General features: G+C 44.0%; 1 protein-coding gene across 1 annotated transcript in view; it reads left to right on the forward strand.

Annotated features, from left to right (window-relative positions):
• The first annotated feature begins 427 nt into the window (after positions 1-427).
• The window catches only part of vps26a (VPS26, retromer complex component A), a 34,809-nt gene continuing 15,905 nt past the window's right edge, over positions 428-19,331 (forward strand). The window contains exons 1-4 of the mRNA XM_080205372.1: positions 428-486; positions 6,908-7,057; positions 12,151-12,226; positions 17,937-18,093. Coding sequence (XP_080061498.1) covers positions 484-486; positions 6,908-7,057; positions 12,151-12,226; positions 17,937-18,093 — 386 coding nt within the window. The 5' untranslated portion in view covers positions 428-483. The remainder of the gene's footprint in view (positions 487-6,907; positions 7,058-12,150; positions 12,227-17,936; positions 18,094-19,331) is intronic.

Genomic DNA, 19,331 nt, shown 5'->3' on the forward strand with positions numbered 1-19,331 from the left:
CACTAACAGGAAGTGACACTAATATTTTGAGGTTCTACCTGTCCCGAGTGTTGTGGAGGACGGGTCTGGCCACACTGCCGTGGAACGCTCCGAGTAGTTGGACCGTACCGCAGCACCTGTCCTTCGTGGAGGAATTTTTCCGATATCTGTGAAGATAATTTCCCTCACTATCCGTAGCTGCATCTTACCCGGCCTGGTCATCCATCCGCTCAAAGTACATCCAGACTATCTAACTGCTCCTCTAATAAAATACAATATTCAATCATTCCCTTTCAGGATGAGTGTGAGAGGCTCCTCACACCCTGGATCCTGGCTAAGAGCTTGGAGCTGGAACTCCACATTGTTGTTGGCTGCTGCATTTGGAAGGCGCCTGCGGCTGGGCCCGGGCAGCGCGCTGCGCCTTTAAGAGGCAGTCATGTGACCGAGCCTGTCCCTTTAACTGGGTCACGTGAGCGCCAAAGGCCGCGAGACAGAAACGGAGAAATGGTGAGTGTGAGAATGGGGGGAGACCGAATTCAATAAACCCCCGGGACCGGGACCGGGGGGGGCCCGGCCCCCACACACACCCGGGACCGGGGGGGGACCGACCCCCACACACACCCGGGACCGGGGGGAGAGGGAGGGACCGACCCCCACACGCCGGGGGCCGGGGACCGGGGACCGGGGGAGTGTCGGGTGGGGGTTGGGGGTACTCGGGGGTCGGGTCGGGATGGGGGGGGTGGGGGCACTCGGTGCCGCTCCGGGGGGGGGGGGGGGGGGGGGGGGGGGAGGGGGGGGAATTCTGTGCCGGTTGTTGATAAACAGAAAGCCGCTGTGGGACCGGGGGAGTGACCCCCACTGGGTAAAACTCACCCTGTCTGAGTCTGCCCCACATTGATTTTATATCCACACACACACACACCCCAACACACACACACCCCCCCACCCCAACACACACACACCCCCCCACCCCAACACACACCCCCCCACCCCAACACACACACACCCCCCCACCCCAACACACACACACCCCCCCACCCCAACACACACACACCCCCCCACCCCAACACACACACACCCCCCCCACCCCAACACACACACACACACACACCCACCCACCCCCTCACACACACACACCCCCACCCCCTCACACACACACACCCCCAACACACACACACACACACCCCCAACACACACACACACACACCCCCAACACACACACACACCCCCACCACCTCCACACAGCCCCCACCACCCTACCCCCACCTCATGTAGCCCCCCCACCCCACCCCCACCACATGCAGCCACCCCACCCCACAACACACACCCACACCCCCCCCACCCCAACGCGTCCAGGCCTTCAACTGCTGAAAGTTATTTTGATTTTAAACACACTGTTTTACCTTGCTAAAGTTACAAAAAAAAAGTGCTCAGGGTGAACCCAGCAAAACCAGACCTTTGAGAAAGGCTCACCTGGATTTGAAACTTCAGCCCTTTTCTCTCCTTACAGATGCTGCCTGATCTGCTGAGATTTTCCAGCATTTTCTCTGTTCATTTCAGCATCCGTACTAATTTGCTTTTAAACCCAAACCGATTCCTTGCTCCAAATTCAAATTCAAATTCCAACTGAATCCAATTCAAGGTACCCACAACGTAGGCTGGCAAAATAAACCATTGCACCCGATCTTGGGCTTGATCTGATGCCTGATTTTAGCTGATGGGTAGGCCTGGTCAAAACAGACTGAGAAGGGAAACCTGACAAGGTTGTAGGCTGCAGTTGTGTTGTTGTCAAGGGTTATGGCAAAGACTCACAAGCCAAAGATTTTATCGACAACTATTTCCAAGGAAAGTGATACATTTCAAAAGTAAAAACTGAAAAAAAGGCTGAGGAGCTGTTTCGATACAATTAAAGAAATAACTATACAAATTAGGAAACAGCAATAAAGACTCGCATTCTAATCCGTATTCTGTAAACTGAGTGTATGTCTTTATATGCCCTGTTCGTCATCAGAATTCCCTACTCACCTGATGAAGGGGCAGCGCTCCAAAAGCTAGTGGTGTTTGCTACCAAATAAACCTGTTGGACTTAAACCTGGTGTTGTGAGACTTCTCACTGTGTTTACCCCAGTCCAACACCGGCATCTCCACATCGTAACTATGGGAGAGGTGCCAGAAGAATGGACCACAGCTTTTTAAGAAGAGTTGTAGAGATGAGGCAGGGAATTATAGACCAGTGAGTCTCACTCAGTGGTGGGGAAGCTATTGGAAACAATTCTGAAGGAGAGCATCTATCTAATTTCTGCCTGAATTCAACACAATGTTTTGGCCTAAACTACTTTCTTTGGTAGTGAATTCTACAGATTCACCACTCTCTGGCCGCACTTGGGAAGAAGACACTTGAATCGATGTAAATTGAGAGATATGGATACTCAGTGAGACTTTGGTGTCCTTGTGCATCAGTCACTGAAAGTAAGCACACAGGTACAGCAGGTAAAGAAGGCAGATGGTATGTTTGCCTTCATAGCGAGAGGATTTGCGTATAAGGGTGTTTTACTATAATTGCTCAGGACATTGGTGATGCCACACCTGGCATATTGTGTGCAGTTTTTCCTTAGCTGAGGAATGATGTCCTTGCTGTAAAGGGAGAACAACAAAGATTTACCAGGCTGATTCCTGGGATGGCAGGTCTGTCACATGAAAGATTAAGTTGGTTAGGATGATATTCACTGGAGTTTATTTAAAGGTGGGAGCCACAGATTCTTGATCAGTAAGGGAATCGAGGGTAACAGGGAAAGGGCAGGAAAGTGGAAGTGAGGAAGGTCAGATCAGCTATGATCCTATTGAATGGCAGAACAGGCTTGAGGGGCTGAGTGGCCTATTCCTGTTCCTATTTTTCATGGTCTTAAAACAAGGTAAGATGATGGAATCAGAGTCCGAGCAAGACTAGGGATTAAATGGAAATCTGGTTGGAGAGTCATACCTGACACAAAGGAAGGTGGTTGGAGGTCAATCATCTCAATACTATTACATCACTGCAGGAGTGTTTTGGGATAGTGTCCTAGACCAAACCATCTTCCTTTCATCATAAGGTCAGAGGTAGGGATGTTCGCTGAATATTGCACAACACTGAGTATCATTCTCAACTCCTCATGCTGCAAATGGGCACACACTGCTTCAGTAAGACCCAGGCAACATATTCAGCCTTGGGCTGAGAAGCTACAAGTCATGTTTATGTTATACATGTGCCAGTAAATGCTATCTCCAGCAGGACAACTTGGTGGACCGAATGGCCTCCTTCTGCACTGTAGGATTCTATGATTCAACCATCTCCCCTTGACATTATTGAAAAACAGATAATGAAGTAAGCTGTATTTGTGCTCTGCGCATTGTGCGTAGCTTTGTTTGTTTTAAATTTCATTTTTTAAAATTGCCAGCTAGTCTGTTGGTTTGTTTAGATGCCTGCATTTAATGAGGTTTTATTGAATTTTAGTTTGGGACTTGCTTTATAATTTGTATCTGGCTTCATGTCATGGAGTCGTCTAACTATCTTGTTCAGATTTTAAGATGGGTTTTATTTTATTCCTGGGTTACGCTATGAAAGAAGCAGATGCTATCCATTACAGCAGTCAGCCACACAGTACAGAAAAGGCTTTTGACTGGTCGAGTCTGCATTGACAAAGCTACATTAATCTCGCTTTCTAATACTTGGCCTTGAATGTTATGATGTGCCAAGTGCTCATCCAGATACTTTTTAAAGGACACCCACCTTCCCAGGCAGCACATTCCAGACTTCCACCATCCTCTGGCTGGGAAGAAAACTCAAATCCCCTCTAAACCTGCCTCTCACCTTAAAATTGTGTTCCCTTGTTATTGACTCTTCAGCTAAGACAAGCTGCTTGCTATTCACCCTATCCATACCCCTCGTAATCTGAAACACCTCAATCAGTTCCCTCCTCAAACTTCTCTGCTTTAAAGAAAGCAACTCGAGCCTATGCAGCCTCTCTTCGTAGCTCAAATTCTCCATCCCAGGTGGTGTCCTGGTGAATTCCTCTGTACCTCCTCAATGCTATCACATCCTTCCTATAATGAGGTGACCAAAACTGCACACAGTACTCAGTCCTGTGGCCTGACCAAGGTTCAACATAACCACCTTGCTCTTATAATCTATGCCATGACCAATAAAAGGAAATACGGTTAAAGCAAGTATGTGCTTTGGAAAAATTCTGTGTTGGCATCAATCAGATGGATGGTAAAAAGTCTTGGGCCTTGAATCCCTGCAGAGCTGTGGCAGTGCTGTCTTAACTACCCTATTAACCTGTCCTGCCACCTTGAGGGAACTTGAGAAGTATGAGGTCCTGTCGTGGCAAGGAGCATCAGAGTCTGCTATCAGAGTGATTAAGTGTTGCTGAACCTAGGAAGGTATCTACAGCAGACTTGAATAGCTATATAACCAAATTCTTACTTTCAGTTTTAGACTGGGTTAATGTGTGTTTATTATTAACATTAGGGCAAAAAAAAAGCTTGTGTAGAAGCATATTTCTAATTACAGTATACAAGTTTGACAATTAGGCATAGAGAGTAAACTTAGAACATTTTCATCCAAATGTTGAGATTTATGGGGTGTTACCAGGTAAGAATATTGAGGTGGATCGTGTCAATGGGTTTAAGAGATGATTTCTGATAAATTTGAGATTGGCTTGTCATGCGAGGGGAAATGCTTTTGGTGGATTTGTGTAGTAACGTATTGTTAATTGGGAATCCTGAGTAAAGAATTTCCTGCCACATTGTGTGTTTCAGAAAAGAAAAACTCCCAATTTGTGTTCCACCCTCAAGTCACAGTGGGCCATCTGAACAGATTAACACCTAAACTAGCAAGTTGCCATATTCCTGAGAACAGAATCCTCTTTTGACACGAGCTCAATGCTGAGCTTGGAGGCAACTTGCTCTTCAGTTTACAGAAGAGTGAAAAGTAGCTAATGTAACACTGCTGTTTCAGAAGGGAGGGAGGCAGCAGATGGGAAATTGTAGGTCTGACTTTGGTCATTGGCAAGATTTTCAAGTCCATTATTAAAGATGAGATCGCAGAGTATTTGGAAGTGCATGATAAAATAGGACTGAGTCAGCACGGCTTTGTCAAGGGGAAGTCATATTTGACAAATCTGTTGCAGTTCTTTTGAGGATGTAACAAGGAAGTTAGATAAAGGAGAACCAATGGATGCGATTTATTTAGATTGTGATAAGGTGCCGCATAACAACTTAAATAAGTTAAGAGCCCATGGTGTTAAGGGTAAGATCCTAGCATGGATAGAGGATTGGCTGACTAGCAGAAGGCAGAGAGTGGGGATAAAGGGGTCTTTTTCAGGATGGTAGCCGGTGACTAGTGGTGTGCCTCAGAGTTGGTGCTGGGGCCACAACTTTTCACAATATACATAAACCATTTGGAAGAAAGAACTGAAGGCACTGTTGCTAAGTTTGCAGATGATACAAAGATATGTAGAGGGACAGGTAGTATTGAAGAAGCGGGGAGTCTGGGGGGCTTGGACAGGCTAGGAAAGTGAGCAAAAAAGTGACAGATGGAATATAATGTGGAAAAGTGTGAGGTTATGCACTTTGGAAGGAGGAATGGAAGCATAAACTATTTTCTAAATGTAGAAATGCTTAGGAAATCAGAAGCACAATGTGCCTTATTCAAGATTCTGTTAAGGTTAACGTGCAGGTTCAGTTAGCAGTTAGGAAGGCAAATGTAATGTTAGCATTCATATCAAGATGGCTAGAATGCAAGAGGCCTGGTCAAACCCCATTTGGAGTTCTGTGAACAGTTTTGGGTCCTGTAGCTAAGGAAGGATGTGCTGGCCTTGGAAAGGTTTCAGAGGAGATTCACAAGAACGATCCCTGGAATGAAGAGCTTGTTGTGTGAGGAACGGTTGAGGACTCTGGGTCTGTACTCATTGGAGTTTAGAAGGATGAGGGGGGATCTTATTGAAACTTGCGAGGCCTGGATAAAATGGATGTGGAGAGCGTGTTTCCAGTAGTAGGAAAAACTAGAACCAGAGGAGACAACCTCAGGCTAAAGGGAAGATCCTTTAAAACAAAAATGAAAAGGAATTTCTTCAGCCAGAGTGGTGAATCTGTGGAAACCTTTGGTGCAGAAGGGTGTGGAGGCCAGCTCATTAAGTGTCTTTAGATAGAGATAGATAGGTTCTTGATTAATAAGAGGATCAGGTGTTATGGGGAAAAGGAGGACAATGGAGATGAGAAAAAATATCAGCCATGATTGAATGACGGAGCAGACTCAATGGGCCAAGTGGCTTAATTCTGCTCTTATGTCTTATTTATTCATACATCAAAGAGAGGAACACCCAAGTCGAAATTGCACCATGGTAGTTAAGTTCATTTAAAATAAGTATGTCTGGTTTCAGTAATAAAAGTCAATGTAGCGGTGCATAGTCCCTTCAAGTATTTCTGTGCAGCTACGCACAAGTGTTATTTATGAAAGCTAATGTTCAGGCTGCTGAACAGCCACTCCTCTTAGCAGGAATATTTGTGAGCGTGTGCTGTAAACACACATGGTTCATTGATGCCCTTCGGGGAAAAAGTCTTCAATCTTCACCAGTCTGAGCTACACATGATTCCAGACCCAGGCAGTGCGGTTGACTCTAACTGCCCTCTAACCCTAGTAAATCACTCATTTGTATCACCAGGAAAAAGATGTAATCCACACAAGCTGTAACAGTTCCGGAGAGCAGCTCAGACACCTTCAGTTGGTCAGTTTGGGATTGTCATTATACTGCTGATTTTGTGCATTCTAGAAATGAAATAAAACACAAATGCATGTATTTGAATTAATGGCAGCATGTGCATTCTTTGTGCAACTATTGACAATAGATTCATAGATTGTGCTGATAGTTTTGTTTCCCGTCTCCTCCAGAGTTTCTTAGGTGGTTTATTTACTCCAGTGTGTGACATCAATATCGTTCTCAATGATGCAGACACCAGGAAAACAGCAGAGATTAAAAGTGAAGATGGCAAAATAGAGAAACATTATCTGTTTTATGATGGTGAATCTGTAACAGGGAAGGTAAGCATTTAATGATGTGTATTTGTTCTGCTTGTTTCTTCCACCAACACTGTTTTGAAAAGGGAGGACTTGAGGGATTCAAACACTGAGAATTATTATTGGAAGTGCTCACCGTTTTTCCCCAGTATGGGGGTGACACTGCATTCCACCCATTCTTAAATACTCGGAGATGGTGGTGGGACTTGACCCTGAGCCTGTACCTTCAGGGCAGCTATGATGTTCTCTCAGTATAGTTTGGAAGCAATTTACTGATGATTGTGAAGTGCAGTAAGAACAAATGATGTAGAAGGGGATTGAGATTGTTAATGTGAGTAGGCAGATGAAACTGTCCATTCTCACCAATGAGAGATCACGATACTGCTCAGTACTCCAAGACAATCAGTGAATCAGACCAGTTAGTGATTCTCTATAAAGGAATTGATGACGCTGGCTTGCTTTTAAAATGGGTCAGTTTGCCAGTGACGATAGGGATTTGGTGAAATTCCCAAATGAATATTTTGCTTCCTTTCCACAGCAAAGAAGTGATATTTACAATGGGTAGAGACACTGAATTGGGAATAGACAAAAAAAAGCGATTGAAATCAGAAAGGTGGTTTCTACCTAAAGGAAAAAGCAAGGAAATTGTGATACATTAATTATCTTTGGGCTTGATGAATTTAGCAATGTTACCAGTTGATCAAAGAAAATAAATGTTAGTGCTGAAGAAAGACACACATCAAAACTTTTTGCTTTGCACTCATCAGGACACTTAGCAAGAATGCCAATATAAGGAGAAAGCAACTATTTATGTTGTATGAAAATAGACTGTTGATTGGTTGATAAGTTGCCATGGAGAATGCACCCAGGTGATAGTGCACTATTACAAGCATTGTTTGAAATTTAATCCATCTTGACCCTCATTGGTCACGGCATTGCCTGTTGGACTTTAACCTGGTGTTGTGAGACTTATTATTGTGTTTACCCCAGTCCAACGCCGGCATCTCCCCATCATAGGTACAATCTGTACATTGCCCAAACAGTAGCTGGGACTTGCCATTTGATACAAACTTGCCGGTCTTTGCATTCTATGGGAGCATGGTGGCACAGTGGTTAACGCTGCAGCCTCACCGTCAGGGTTCCGGGTTCGATTCCTGGCTTGGGTCACTGTCTATGTGGAAGCGCATTCTCCCTGTGTCTGTGTGGGTTTTCTCCCGGTGCTTTGGTTTCTTTCCACAGTCCAAAAGACGTGCTGGTTAGCTGGATTGGCTGTGCTAAATTCTCCTCAGTGTACCCAAACAGGTGCTGGAGTGTGGCAACAAAGGGATATTCACAGTAATTTCATTGCAGTGTTAATGTAAGCCCACTTTTAACTTGCAAACAAACTTATAAAACTTAGAAACTGATAACTCACATCACACTGGCTCTAAAATTCACATCCCACATTACTCATTTGTGTGGCGGGCAGTGTCTCCTTTTGGCCTGAAGGTAAATACCACTTCTGATGCTACTGTACAGTAGCAGTGTCAGATAGCTTCACCTGTTGCTCAGATTCTTGAGATACTTTGCCCTTCCAGGATAATCAAAGGTAAATTAGGGACTTTTCAGAGCCAAAAGTAAGGGCCTTGAGCCCACCTGTGAGTTTGTGTGATATTCAGGACAAAATAATCTGGGTAGCTATCATCCTTCAGGATGAAAAGCTTGGCAACATGTGCCTCTTCAGTAATTTGCAGACTCTGTGCTATCAATCATAGAATAGAATCCCTACAGTGCAGAAGGAGGCTATTCAGCCTATCGAGTCTGTACTGACCACAATCCCACCCAGCTCCTATTCCCGTTATCCCACGTATTCACCCTGCTAATCCTCTGACACCAAGAGCAATTTAGCATGGCTAAAATCTAATCCACATGTGGAGTGTGGGAGAAAACACACAATATATTCCACAATTTATTAGTCACAAGTAGGCTTAACACCACAATGTTAGCACTCCTATTTATTGATTACAGCTCAGCTTTCATCACCACTATTCCTATGAAACTCATCTCCAAACTCCATGGCCTGGGTCTCAGCACCTCCCTCTGCGACCGGATCCTGAACTTCCTAACTCACAGATCACAACCAGTAAGGATAGGCAACAACACCTCCTCCACGATCATCCTCAACACCGGTGCCCCGCAAGGCTGTGTTCTCAGCCCCCCACTATACTCCTTATACACCTATTACCGTGTGACCAAATTTCCCTCCAATTCAATTTTCAAGTTTGCTGACAACACCACTGCAGTGGGTCAGATCTCAAACAATGACGAGACAGAGTACAGGAATGAGATAGAGAATCTGGTGAACTGGTGCGGCAACAATAATCTCTCCCTGAATGTCAAAAAAACGAAGGAGATTGTCATCAAATTCAGGAAGCGTAGTGGAGAACATGCCCCTGTCTACATCAATGAGGACGAAGTAGAAAGGGTCGAGAGCTTCAAGTTTTTAGGTATCCAGGTCATCAACAACCTGTCTTGGTCCCCCCCATGCTGACACTGTAGTTAAGGAATACCTCTACTTTCTTAGAAGGTTAAGGAAATTGGGCATGTCAGCTATGACCCTCACCAACTTTTACAGAAAGCATTCTTTCTGGTTGTATCAGAGCTTGGTATGGCTGCTACTCTGCTCAAGACTGCAAAAAAAACCCAAAATGTTGTGAATGTAGCTCAATCCATCATGCACGCTAGCCTCCCATCCATTGACTCTGTCTACACTTCCCGCTGCCACAGCAAAACAGCCAGCATAATTAAGGACCCCACATGCCCCGGACCTTCTCTCTTCCACCTTCTTCCATCAGAAAAAAGATACAAAAGTCTGAAATCACATACCACCTGACTCAAGAACAGCTTCTTCCCTGCTGCCATCAGACTTTTGAATGGACCTACTTCACATTAAGTTGATCTTTCTCTACACCTTAGCTATGACTGTAACACTACATTCTGCACTCACTCTTTTCCTTTTCTATGAATGGTATACTTTGTCCATATGGTGTGCAAGAAACAATACTTTTTACTGTATACTAATACATGTAACAATAATAGACTCCCCTACCTTTGGAAAAATATATTGACTACCTACCTTGTCTATGTCCCTCGTTATATTATAGATCTCTATAAGATCACCCCTCAGCGTCCTACGCTCCAGAGGAAAAAGTCCCAGTCTATTCAGCCTCTCCTTATAACTCAATTCATCAAATCCCAGTAGCATCCTAGTCAATCTTTTCTGCAGGCTTTCTAGATTAATATCCTTTCTATAATAGGGTGACAGGAATTGCCCACAGTATTCCCATTACTGCCTTAGCAATGCCTTGTACAGCTTTAACAAGACGTCCCAACTCCTGTATTCAATGTTTTGACCAATGAAACCAAGCATGCCGAATGCCTTCTTCACCACTCCGTCCACCTGCGACTCCACTTTCAAGGAGCTATGAACATGTACTTCTAGATCTCTTTGTTCTGTGACTCTCCCCAATGCCCTACCATTAACTGAGTAAGTCCGGCCTGGTTCAATCTACCAAAGTGCATCATCTCACATTTGTCTAAATTAACCTCCATTTGCCATTTGTCAGCCCACTGGCCCATTTGATCAAGATCCCACTGCAATTGGAGATAACTTTCTTCGCTGTCCACTATGCTACCAATCTTGGTGACATCTGCAAACTTAGTAACCATGTCTCCTATATTCTCATCCAAATCATTAATATAAATGACAAATAACAGTGGACCCAGCACTGAGGCACATCGCTGGTCACAGGCTTCCAGTTTGAAAAACAACTCCCTACAACCACTTCTGTCAAGAAGCCAATTTTGTATCCATTTAGACACCTCACCCTGGATCCCGTGAGATTTAACTTCACGCAAGATCTTACCATGTGGTACCTTGTCAAAGGCCTTGCTAAAGTCCATGTAGACAATGTCAACTGCACTGCCCTCATCTACCTTCTTCGTTATCCCTTCAAAAAACTAAGCACTTTCCAGTGAATGACATTTGATGTGTAGCCATTGCTGTAATTTAGGAGATATGAGAGCCAGTTACTGAGTCCACAAGAAACAATATAGTAACAATCACATCTGTTTTTATGGATTTTGGTGGCGAGATAAATGTTATAAATATTGGCCAGGACACCGGAAATAGTTCCCCTGCTCTTCGAAATAGTACAATAGGATCCTCCTGAGTGGACGGACTCTCTCTAATGCCTCTTTGGAAAGACTATTGGTGCAGAACTTGCCGTGTTTGTCTTTTCTAATTTACTCTATCCTGTTGTCTGTTTATCATTGATCATCCTGTGTGAATTTGTTAACTTGCCCTTGAACTAAACTTCAGGAAGTCGAACTTTCAAACAGCTTATCACGTGACTACATCTCACCTTGGACTCATCCCAAGCTGTGGATTGCGCAGTGTCCATTTCCCTTTTTTGTAATCTGTCAGCATAACCTGAACCACCCACTACGTAAAAACAATAAGGCCAACTGGGGAAGGTCTACTAATCACTAACAACCCTTTTGTATATTTTCTAGCCTTTGTTTTTTCTATCTTCTGTACTAACTAATTTTTTACCTTCCATTTGCTTCTCTCACTTGAATCAGCATCAGGTTTCCATTCTGCCAGCCAAACTGGTTTAAACCCTCCCTAGTGGCACCAGTAAATTGCCCTGCCAGAATGTTGCTTCTGGCACTGTTGAAGTGCAGCCCATCCAACTTGTACACCCATGGAACTAGTGCTAATGCCCCAGCAATCGGAAACATTCTCTCCTGCACCATCTTGCCAGCCGTGCACTTGTATGGTGTATCCTGGTATTTCTGTGCTCATTGGGGAGTATTCATGAAGATGTTTAGCTTTGAGGTCCTGCTTATTCATTTCTTTCTTACATCCCTAAGATCATCCTGGTGTGCTGGACCTCATGCTCCTTTCTACCTGTTAGTTGAGTTGGTACTGAATTGGGTCACACCTTGTGCCTGATGACCTTCCTCCCTCTGTGCAGCTGCTTAATAATGAGGGGAGTAAAGTAAAGCAAATTTACAAAAACGGAACGGTGCCAATTTTTAAAAAACATTTTTGCCTTTTTAAAATTTTTTGCTAGGTGAATCTTACCTTTAAACAACCGGGCAAGCGTTTGGAGCACAAAGGAATTCGCATTGAGTTTGTTGGACAGATTGGTAAGTTGTTGATCTGTCCCTGACTAAACCTGTATTTTCTGCAATTGGGCTTGAGTGGAGAATGATAACTACAGGGACATCAGTGTAGCTGACAGTGATATAGCTGTGTCCACAGTCTCTTTAATAAGCACCACATTGCCAGGTAGTTTCACCTGCACTGTAGAACGAGTCTCTCTTTCCAGTTTGAGTGTAGACCCAACAAGAATGTGTCACTCTGCTGTTGACCCAGAATAAACCTGTGAATAAGGCGTCGCACCAGCATTTACTGCCCATCCCCAATTGCCTTTTTGAAGGTAGTGATGAGCTGCCTTCTTGAATTGCTGCAGTCCAAATCATGTAGGTTTACTCACAGTGCTGTTAGGGAGTTCCAGGATTTTATCCCAGCGACAATGAATGAACGGTGATATATTTACAAGTCAGAATGGTGAGTGACTTGGACGGGAACTTCTGGGTGACCAGGTATCTGGTCCTTCTAGATGGTAGAGGTTTGGAGGCACTGTTGAAGGGGCCTTGGTGAGTTGCTGTAGTGCATCTTGTGGATGATGCACACTGTTGCTACTGTGTGTTAGTGGTGGAGGAAGTGGATGTGGTGGCTAGAGTGCAAATCAGCTTTGTCCTGGATGGTGTTGAATGTCATGGAGATAGTCGTAGAGGTTTACAGCGTGAAACCAGGCCCAACTTGTCTGTGCCGCTCAGTTTTTATTATTAAGTTAGTCCCAATTGCATTCTTCTGGCCCGCATCCCTCTAAACCCATCTTATCCATGTAACTATCTAATGCTTTTTAAAAGACCAAATTATACCTGTAATGAGCCTCTGGCAGCTCATTACAGACATTCACCATCCTCTGAGTGAAAGATTTGCCCCTCTGGGCCCTTTTGTATCTCTCCCCTCATACCTTAAACCTAAGCCGTCTAGTTTTAGACTGCCCTAACATTGGGGAAATATGTTGACTATCTACCCTGATCTATGCCCCTTGTTGTTTTATAGACCTCTTTAAAATAACCCCCAAGTCTCCTACGCTCCAGGTTAAAAAAAAAGTCTCAGTCTATCCAACCTCTCCTTATGACTCAGTCCATCAAGTCCTGGTAGCATCCTAGTAAATCTTTTCTGCACGTTTTCTGATTTAATACTATACTTTCTATAATAGGGTGACCAGAACTGTACACAATATTCCAAATGTGGCCTTACAAATGTCTTATACAACTTCCACAAGACATCTCAACCCCTGTATTCAATGTTCTGACCAATGAAACCAAGCATACCGAATGGCTTGACGATTAGATTATTTCATGTTGTAGATTTAAATCATGGGTAGTTGCACCACAGTAGGAATCTTTTGGCCTGTCGTACACCTGCGTGCCAAACACAACTAGTCCCACTTTACTCATCACCATGCAAATTCCTTACACTCAAATAATTACTCAACTTTCTCTTGAAAGCCATGATTAAATCTGTCTGACTTTCAAGCTGTGCAATTAATCGTAATCACTTGCTGCATAAAAATGTTTTTTTTTCCTCATCCAAAGATGTACAGGTTAGGTGGATTGACCATGCTAAATTGCACCTTGTGCCAAGAATTTTAGGTTTGATGGATAAGCCATGATGAATCTATGTGGTTTCGGGGATAGGGGAGGGGAGAGAGCATCTTAGCCTGGCTAAGATGCTTTGACAGAGAGTCAATTCTGACTCGATGGGCCGAATGGCATCCTTCTGCACTGTTGGGATTCTAAGTTTCTTTATTGCCTCTGGTTCTTTTGCCAATTACCATAAATTGGTGACCTCTGGTTCTTGACCCTTCCACCAGAGGGAACAATTTCCCTCAGTCCGAGGTCATTAGAGGTCAGTCATGTCAGTTGGGAGATATCTCTGCAGGAGTTCCTCAGGGTAGTGTCCTAGGCCCAACTATCTTCATCAATGACCTTCCTTCCAACATAAGGTCAGAATGGGGGGGGTGGGGGGAGGGGGCATAATGGAGGGGAGGGGGGATAGGGAGAGAGTAGCGGGGAAGGAGGAATGGGGACAGGGAGTGTGTGGGGTGGGGGGCTCAATAGGGAGGGGGGAGTGGGGATAGGGAGTGTGTGGGGGAAGGGCTGGATAGGAAGGGAGTAGGATGGTGGAAAGGATGGGAATAGGGAGGGTGGGGGCGAGTGTAGATGAGTGTTTCCTCTGGAGGCTATGTATAGTTACTAAAGCTAATACAAAGACTCAAAAATACAGTATATTGATGTTGAAGATGTGACTTTATTTAGCCAAACAATGGAATGGGAGAATGATATGAGGAAACCCTGCATCGAGATATAGAATATGGACAGCTGGATAGCAGTCTGAAGAACAAGGCTCCTGTGAGGTCAATTATACATTCCCAAATCATATTATCCAGTAAACATTCAGACAAATGAGTCAATAATCACCCTGTCATTAACTCCAGCCAATAACAATATATATCCTGACCTCATAGCATTTCAATTGTTAAATTTTGGATGTTACCTCCCTTCTGTTGTCCAGCAATATGGGACACTGGACAGTGGAATGGGAAAGTGATTTCCACCAAATTGAACCCGTGTGACTCACGTCTAACCCTGAAAAACTCTTCATGTCTGTTCATCACCTGCATTATCTCTTGGGAGACCCTACTCATCAGGCTAGTGTTGGTAGCCATCTTATTCCTGACCACTGCTGATCTCACTCTGCTTTCAGTGAATCTGTTGTTCTTCCCTCTCCCTGTATTTTGTCACTGACTGAAGTTTCACAAAATGTAACCAAAAGCACATCCATCAACATGTTTTAAATGAGAAATGTTTGTTCATTATGCAGAGCTGTCTTCTGTGGCAACAGCCCTGGCTAGTTTACATTCCCATAGTCCACGATTATTCATTCTGAAGTTAGTGTCATGTTACTGTTCCTAAATCAATGGTTATGTGTTTATTAGCCTAATTTGCACCCCCCACCCCCCAACATTAAGGGAGGTTAGATAGGATTGGGGAGGAGGTTTAGAGAGGAGGACTGGGGGGGTGGGGGTGGGTGAATAGGGCGGTGGGGAGAAGGATGGGGAGGGGGAGAAGGGGTGGTGGTGGGGTGGTCTGTAGGGAAGAGCGGGTTGGGCTGCAGAATGAACAAGAAGTTTATTTTTTAAATTGCATTGGGAGACAAGATGTAGGTTACATGGGGAAAAATAGTAAAAGCTTCCAGGTTGGAGAGCCATTGGAAGAACAGAAATAGAGGACAAATGTGAACAGGTAGAAAATAAACTTCAGAGTGACCTGTCTGATTTGTGTTAAGTTGATGGCTGTGTTTTTCTCCTTTACCTGCTGAGGCTGAACTCACTTGTGTTTGTGGAGAGTCACTGTTTCCATTTGTTTTCCAACCAGGGAGTGGCTGGAGAAGCCGAGTGTAGGTTGGGGTCAGGCGGATCGCTCAGCAGTATGTGGCACTTACCTAGAATACAGCGGGATGATATCTTAACATTGGGAAATATTTAAATATGCAAAGTGGCAAAGATTAGTGGGCAACTAGGATTGGGAAATCTTCAAAGGACAACAAAGATTTTGAGAGTAAACTAGCTCAGAATACAAAAACAGAGAGCAAAAATTTCTACAAGTAGATAAAACAAAAAAGAATAGCTAAGGTAAACATAGGCCCTTTAAAGAAGGGGGAAATGAGGAAATGGCCAAGGCATCTTGTGTCGATCTTCACAGTGGAAGATACAAATAACATGCCAAAATTGATGACAAGGAGGCTATGGCAGGTGAGGACCTAGAAATGATAATTGTCACTAAAGAGGGAGTGCTGAGCAAGCTAATGAGGCTAAAGGTAGACAAGTCACCTGGCCCTGATGGAATGCATCCCAGAGGACTAAAGGAGATGGTGGGGGAAATAGCAAATGTGATGCCATGGTTTAAAAAAGGAGGTAGACAACAGGTGGGTAACTATAGGATGGTTAGCTTAACTTCTGTAGTGGGGAAAATGCTCAAATCTGTCATCAAGGAAGAAATAGCGAGACATCTGGATATAAATTCTCATTGAGAAGACGCAGCATGGGTCCATGAAAAGTAGATCATGTTTAACTAATTACTGAAGTTCTTTGAGGGCATTACAAGCACGGTGGACAATAAAGGTGGATGTGGTTTATCTGGATTTCCAGAAGACATCTGACAAGGTGCTGCACCAAAGGCTGCTACATAAAATAAAGGTGCACAGTGTTACAAGTATTGTATTAGCATAGATACAGGATTGGTTAACTAACAGAAAGCAAAGAGTGGGGATAAATGGGTGATTTTCTGGTTGGCAATCAGTGACTATTGGTGTGCCTCAGGGATCAGTGTTGGGACTGCAGTGGTTTACAATTTACATAAATTGGGGACCAAGTGTAGTGTGTCAAAGTTTGCAGATGACGCTAAGATGCATGGCAGTGCAAAGTGTGCAGAGGACACTGGAAGTCTGCAAAGAGATATAGATAGTTTGAGTGAGGAGGCAAGGGTCTGGCAGATGGAGTACAATGTTGGCATGTGTGCGGTCATCTATTTTGGCAGGAATAACAGTAAAATGGACTATTATTTAAATGGTTAAAAAATTGCAGCACGCTGCTGTACAGAAGGGCTTGGGTGTCCTTGTGCATGTACTGCAAAAAGTTCGTTTGCAGGGTCAACAGGAAATTTAGAAGGCAAGTAGAATTTTGTCCTTCTTTGCTTGAGGGATGGAGTTTAAAAACAGTGAGGTTATGTTGCAGCTGTATACAGTGCTGGTGAGGCCAGACCTGGAGTACTGTGTACAGTTTGGGTCTCCATACTTGAGAAAGGATATATTGGCACTGGAGGGGTTGTAGAGGAGGTTCACTAGGTTGATTCCAGAGTTGAGAGAGTTGGCTTATGAGGAGAGACTGAGTAGATGGGGCTATTCTCATTGGAACTCAGAAGAATGTGAAGGGATTGTATAGCAACCTACAAGATTATGAAGGGAATAGATAAGATAGAAGCAGGGAAGTTGTTTCCACTGGCAGGTGAAACTAGAGCTAGGGGGCATAGCCTCAAAATAAGGGTGAGCAGATTTAGGACTGAGTTGAGGAGGAACTTCTTCACCCAAAGGGTTGTGATTCTGTGGAATTCCTGCCCAGTGAAGCAGTTGAGGCTACCTCATTGAATGTTTTTAAGGCAAGGATAGATAAATTTTTGAACAGTAAAGGAGTTAAGGGTTAGCGTGAGTGGAAGCGTGAGTGGAGCTGAGTCCACGAAAAGATCAGCTATGATCTTATTGAATGGCGGAGCAGGCTCGGGGGACCAGAAGGCCTTCTCCTGCTCTTAGTTCTTATGTTCTTATTGACTTATAAAATGTGACCAATGTAGTGTTAAATCTCAGTAAATGTGATGTTACAGCAAACAGGAATCACTTTGGTATAATATCAAAACCTGAAACATTGAAAACCCTTTATATATTGATGTACATCATCAATATTAAATCCCAGTTTGTTTGATTTAATCCTGTTCCATTTCCAAGCTCCTGTGATCCAGGAGCTTTTTTTTATTAAATTAGGAAAAGTGAATTTCTATTGATTGCTTATGCCAGATGGTTGCTGTTGATGGTGAGCTTGGCTTTCTGCTTATTGCTTACCGTGCAATGTCTGCTCTTAGAGTCTTGGGGAAAGGGTAGGGGTTGATCAGACATTATAAAATGCAAACCTGCTTTTCACTTTCCTCTATTCCTTCTCTGTTGCAGAGCTGTTTAGTGATAAGAGTAACACACATGAGTTTGTGAACCTGGTGAAGGAACTGGCGTTGCCTGGAGAGCTGACACAGAGCAGAACCTATGAGTTTGAATTCATGCAGGTGGAAAAGCCTTATGAGTCGTACATAGGGGCCAATGTCAGACTGAGGTAATTATTTTCAGCATAGAACTGTTTTTTGATCTGAGTGATTTGCAATTCTCTGCAACCACCCTCACTCCAGACAATCTCATAGATTGTGATGAGCAGCTTGCACTCTGAGTTTTACAGGATTATCTAACTGATCCCTTGAGGAGGCCCCACCCTCACATTGTGCTGGTTGATCTGTAGGAGCACTGACAAATGCTTTTGCCATTTGCTTCTGACCTGTCTTCCTCCAATCTCCCTGTCTCACTGTTTTCATTGGTCAGTGCCTGGATCACGATTAGCTAACATCACAGAGCAGGAACCACATGAGATTCATTGCTGGAGTAACCTGTTTTCTGTCTCCCTGGAGATGATGTACCTTGGGGAGAGGGAAAAGTTTGTGCACAGTTGGGTTGGTAGAGTGGGATTTGTCTGCCCTTCTCATCAAATCTTCTTTAACCAGATATGACAGCTTTAGAGAGCTTGAAACATTGCTTGAAATTCATGTTTGGTGTACAAGTGTGAATTGCAATATACAATTGGGCTGCTCATCAGCTTCTCCAAGACTGGAGAAATGTTCTTGTCCTCATTGGGGTGTTGAGCATTGAAACATGTTACTCATCAGCCTATGGTGAGTGAATGGAATCGGCTGCCGTCAGTGGTGGTGGAGGCGAACTCGCTGGGGTCTTTTAAAAGACTTCTGGATGAGTATATGGGATTTAATGGGATTGGGGATTATAGATAGGCCTATAGATCGGTAGGTGTTGATGTGATCGGCGCAACTCGTGGGCCGAAGGGCCTGTTTGTGCTGTAGTGTTCTATGTTCTATTACAAACTGCTCCCTGTGGACAGATTTACTCCTGCCCCTATAACAACCATCTGTGTCATTAACAACCATTAATGCAGGATAATGCCCCAAACACTTTGCAGTAGCTTCATTAAACACATTTTAACATTGTGCTACTTAAGGAGATTGGAGGTGACCTAAAGAGAGAAGGAGAGGTTTTGGAAGGAAATTCTAGAGCTTGGGTCTCAGCAAAAAAGTGCACACTGACAGTGGTGGAATGATTTAAGTCGGGGGAGTTTAAGAGATGAGAATTGTCAGAGAGCGTTTTGGGCCAAGAGGAGATTAGAGGCAAGGAGGGATGATGTCACGGAATGATTTGAAAACAAGGATAAGAATTTTGCAACTGAGTTATGCTCCAAAAAACCAGTACAGACCTGATAGCCCAAATGGCTTCCAGTTGTGTAACCATCCTGAG

The sequence above is a fragment of the Carcharhinus amblyrhynchos genome, chromosome 17 (genome assembly GCF_965287045.1).
Source record: "Carcharhinus amblyrhynchos chromosome 17, sCarAmb.v2.hapA, whole genome shotgun sequence".
NCBI lineage: Eukaryota > Metazoa > Chordata > Chondrichthyes > Carcharhiniformes > Carcharhinidae > Carcharhinus > Carcharhinus amblyrhynchos.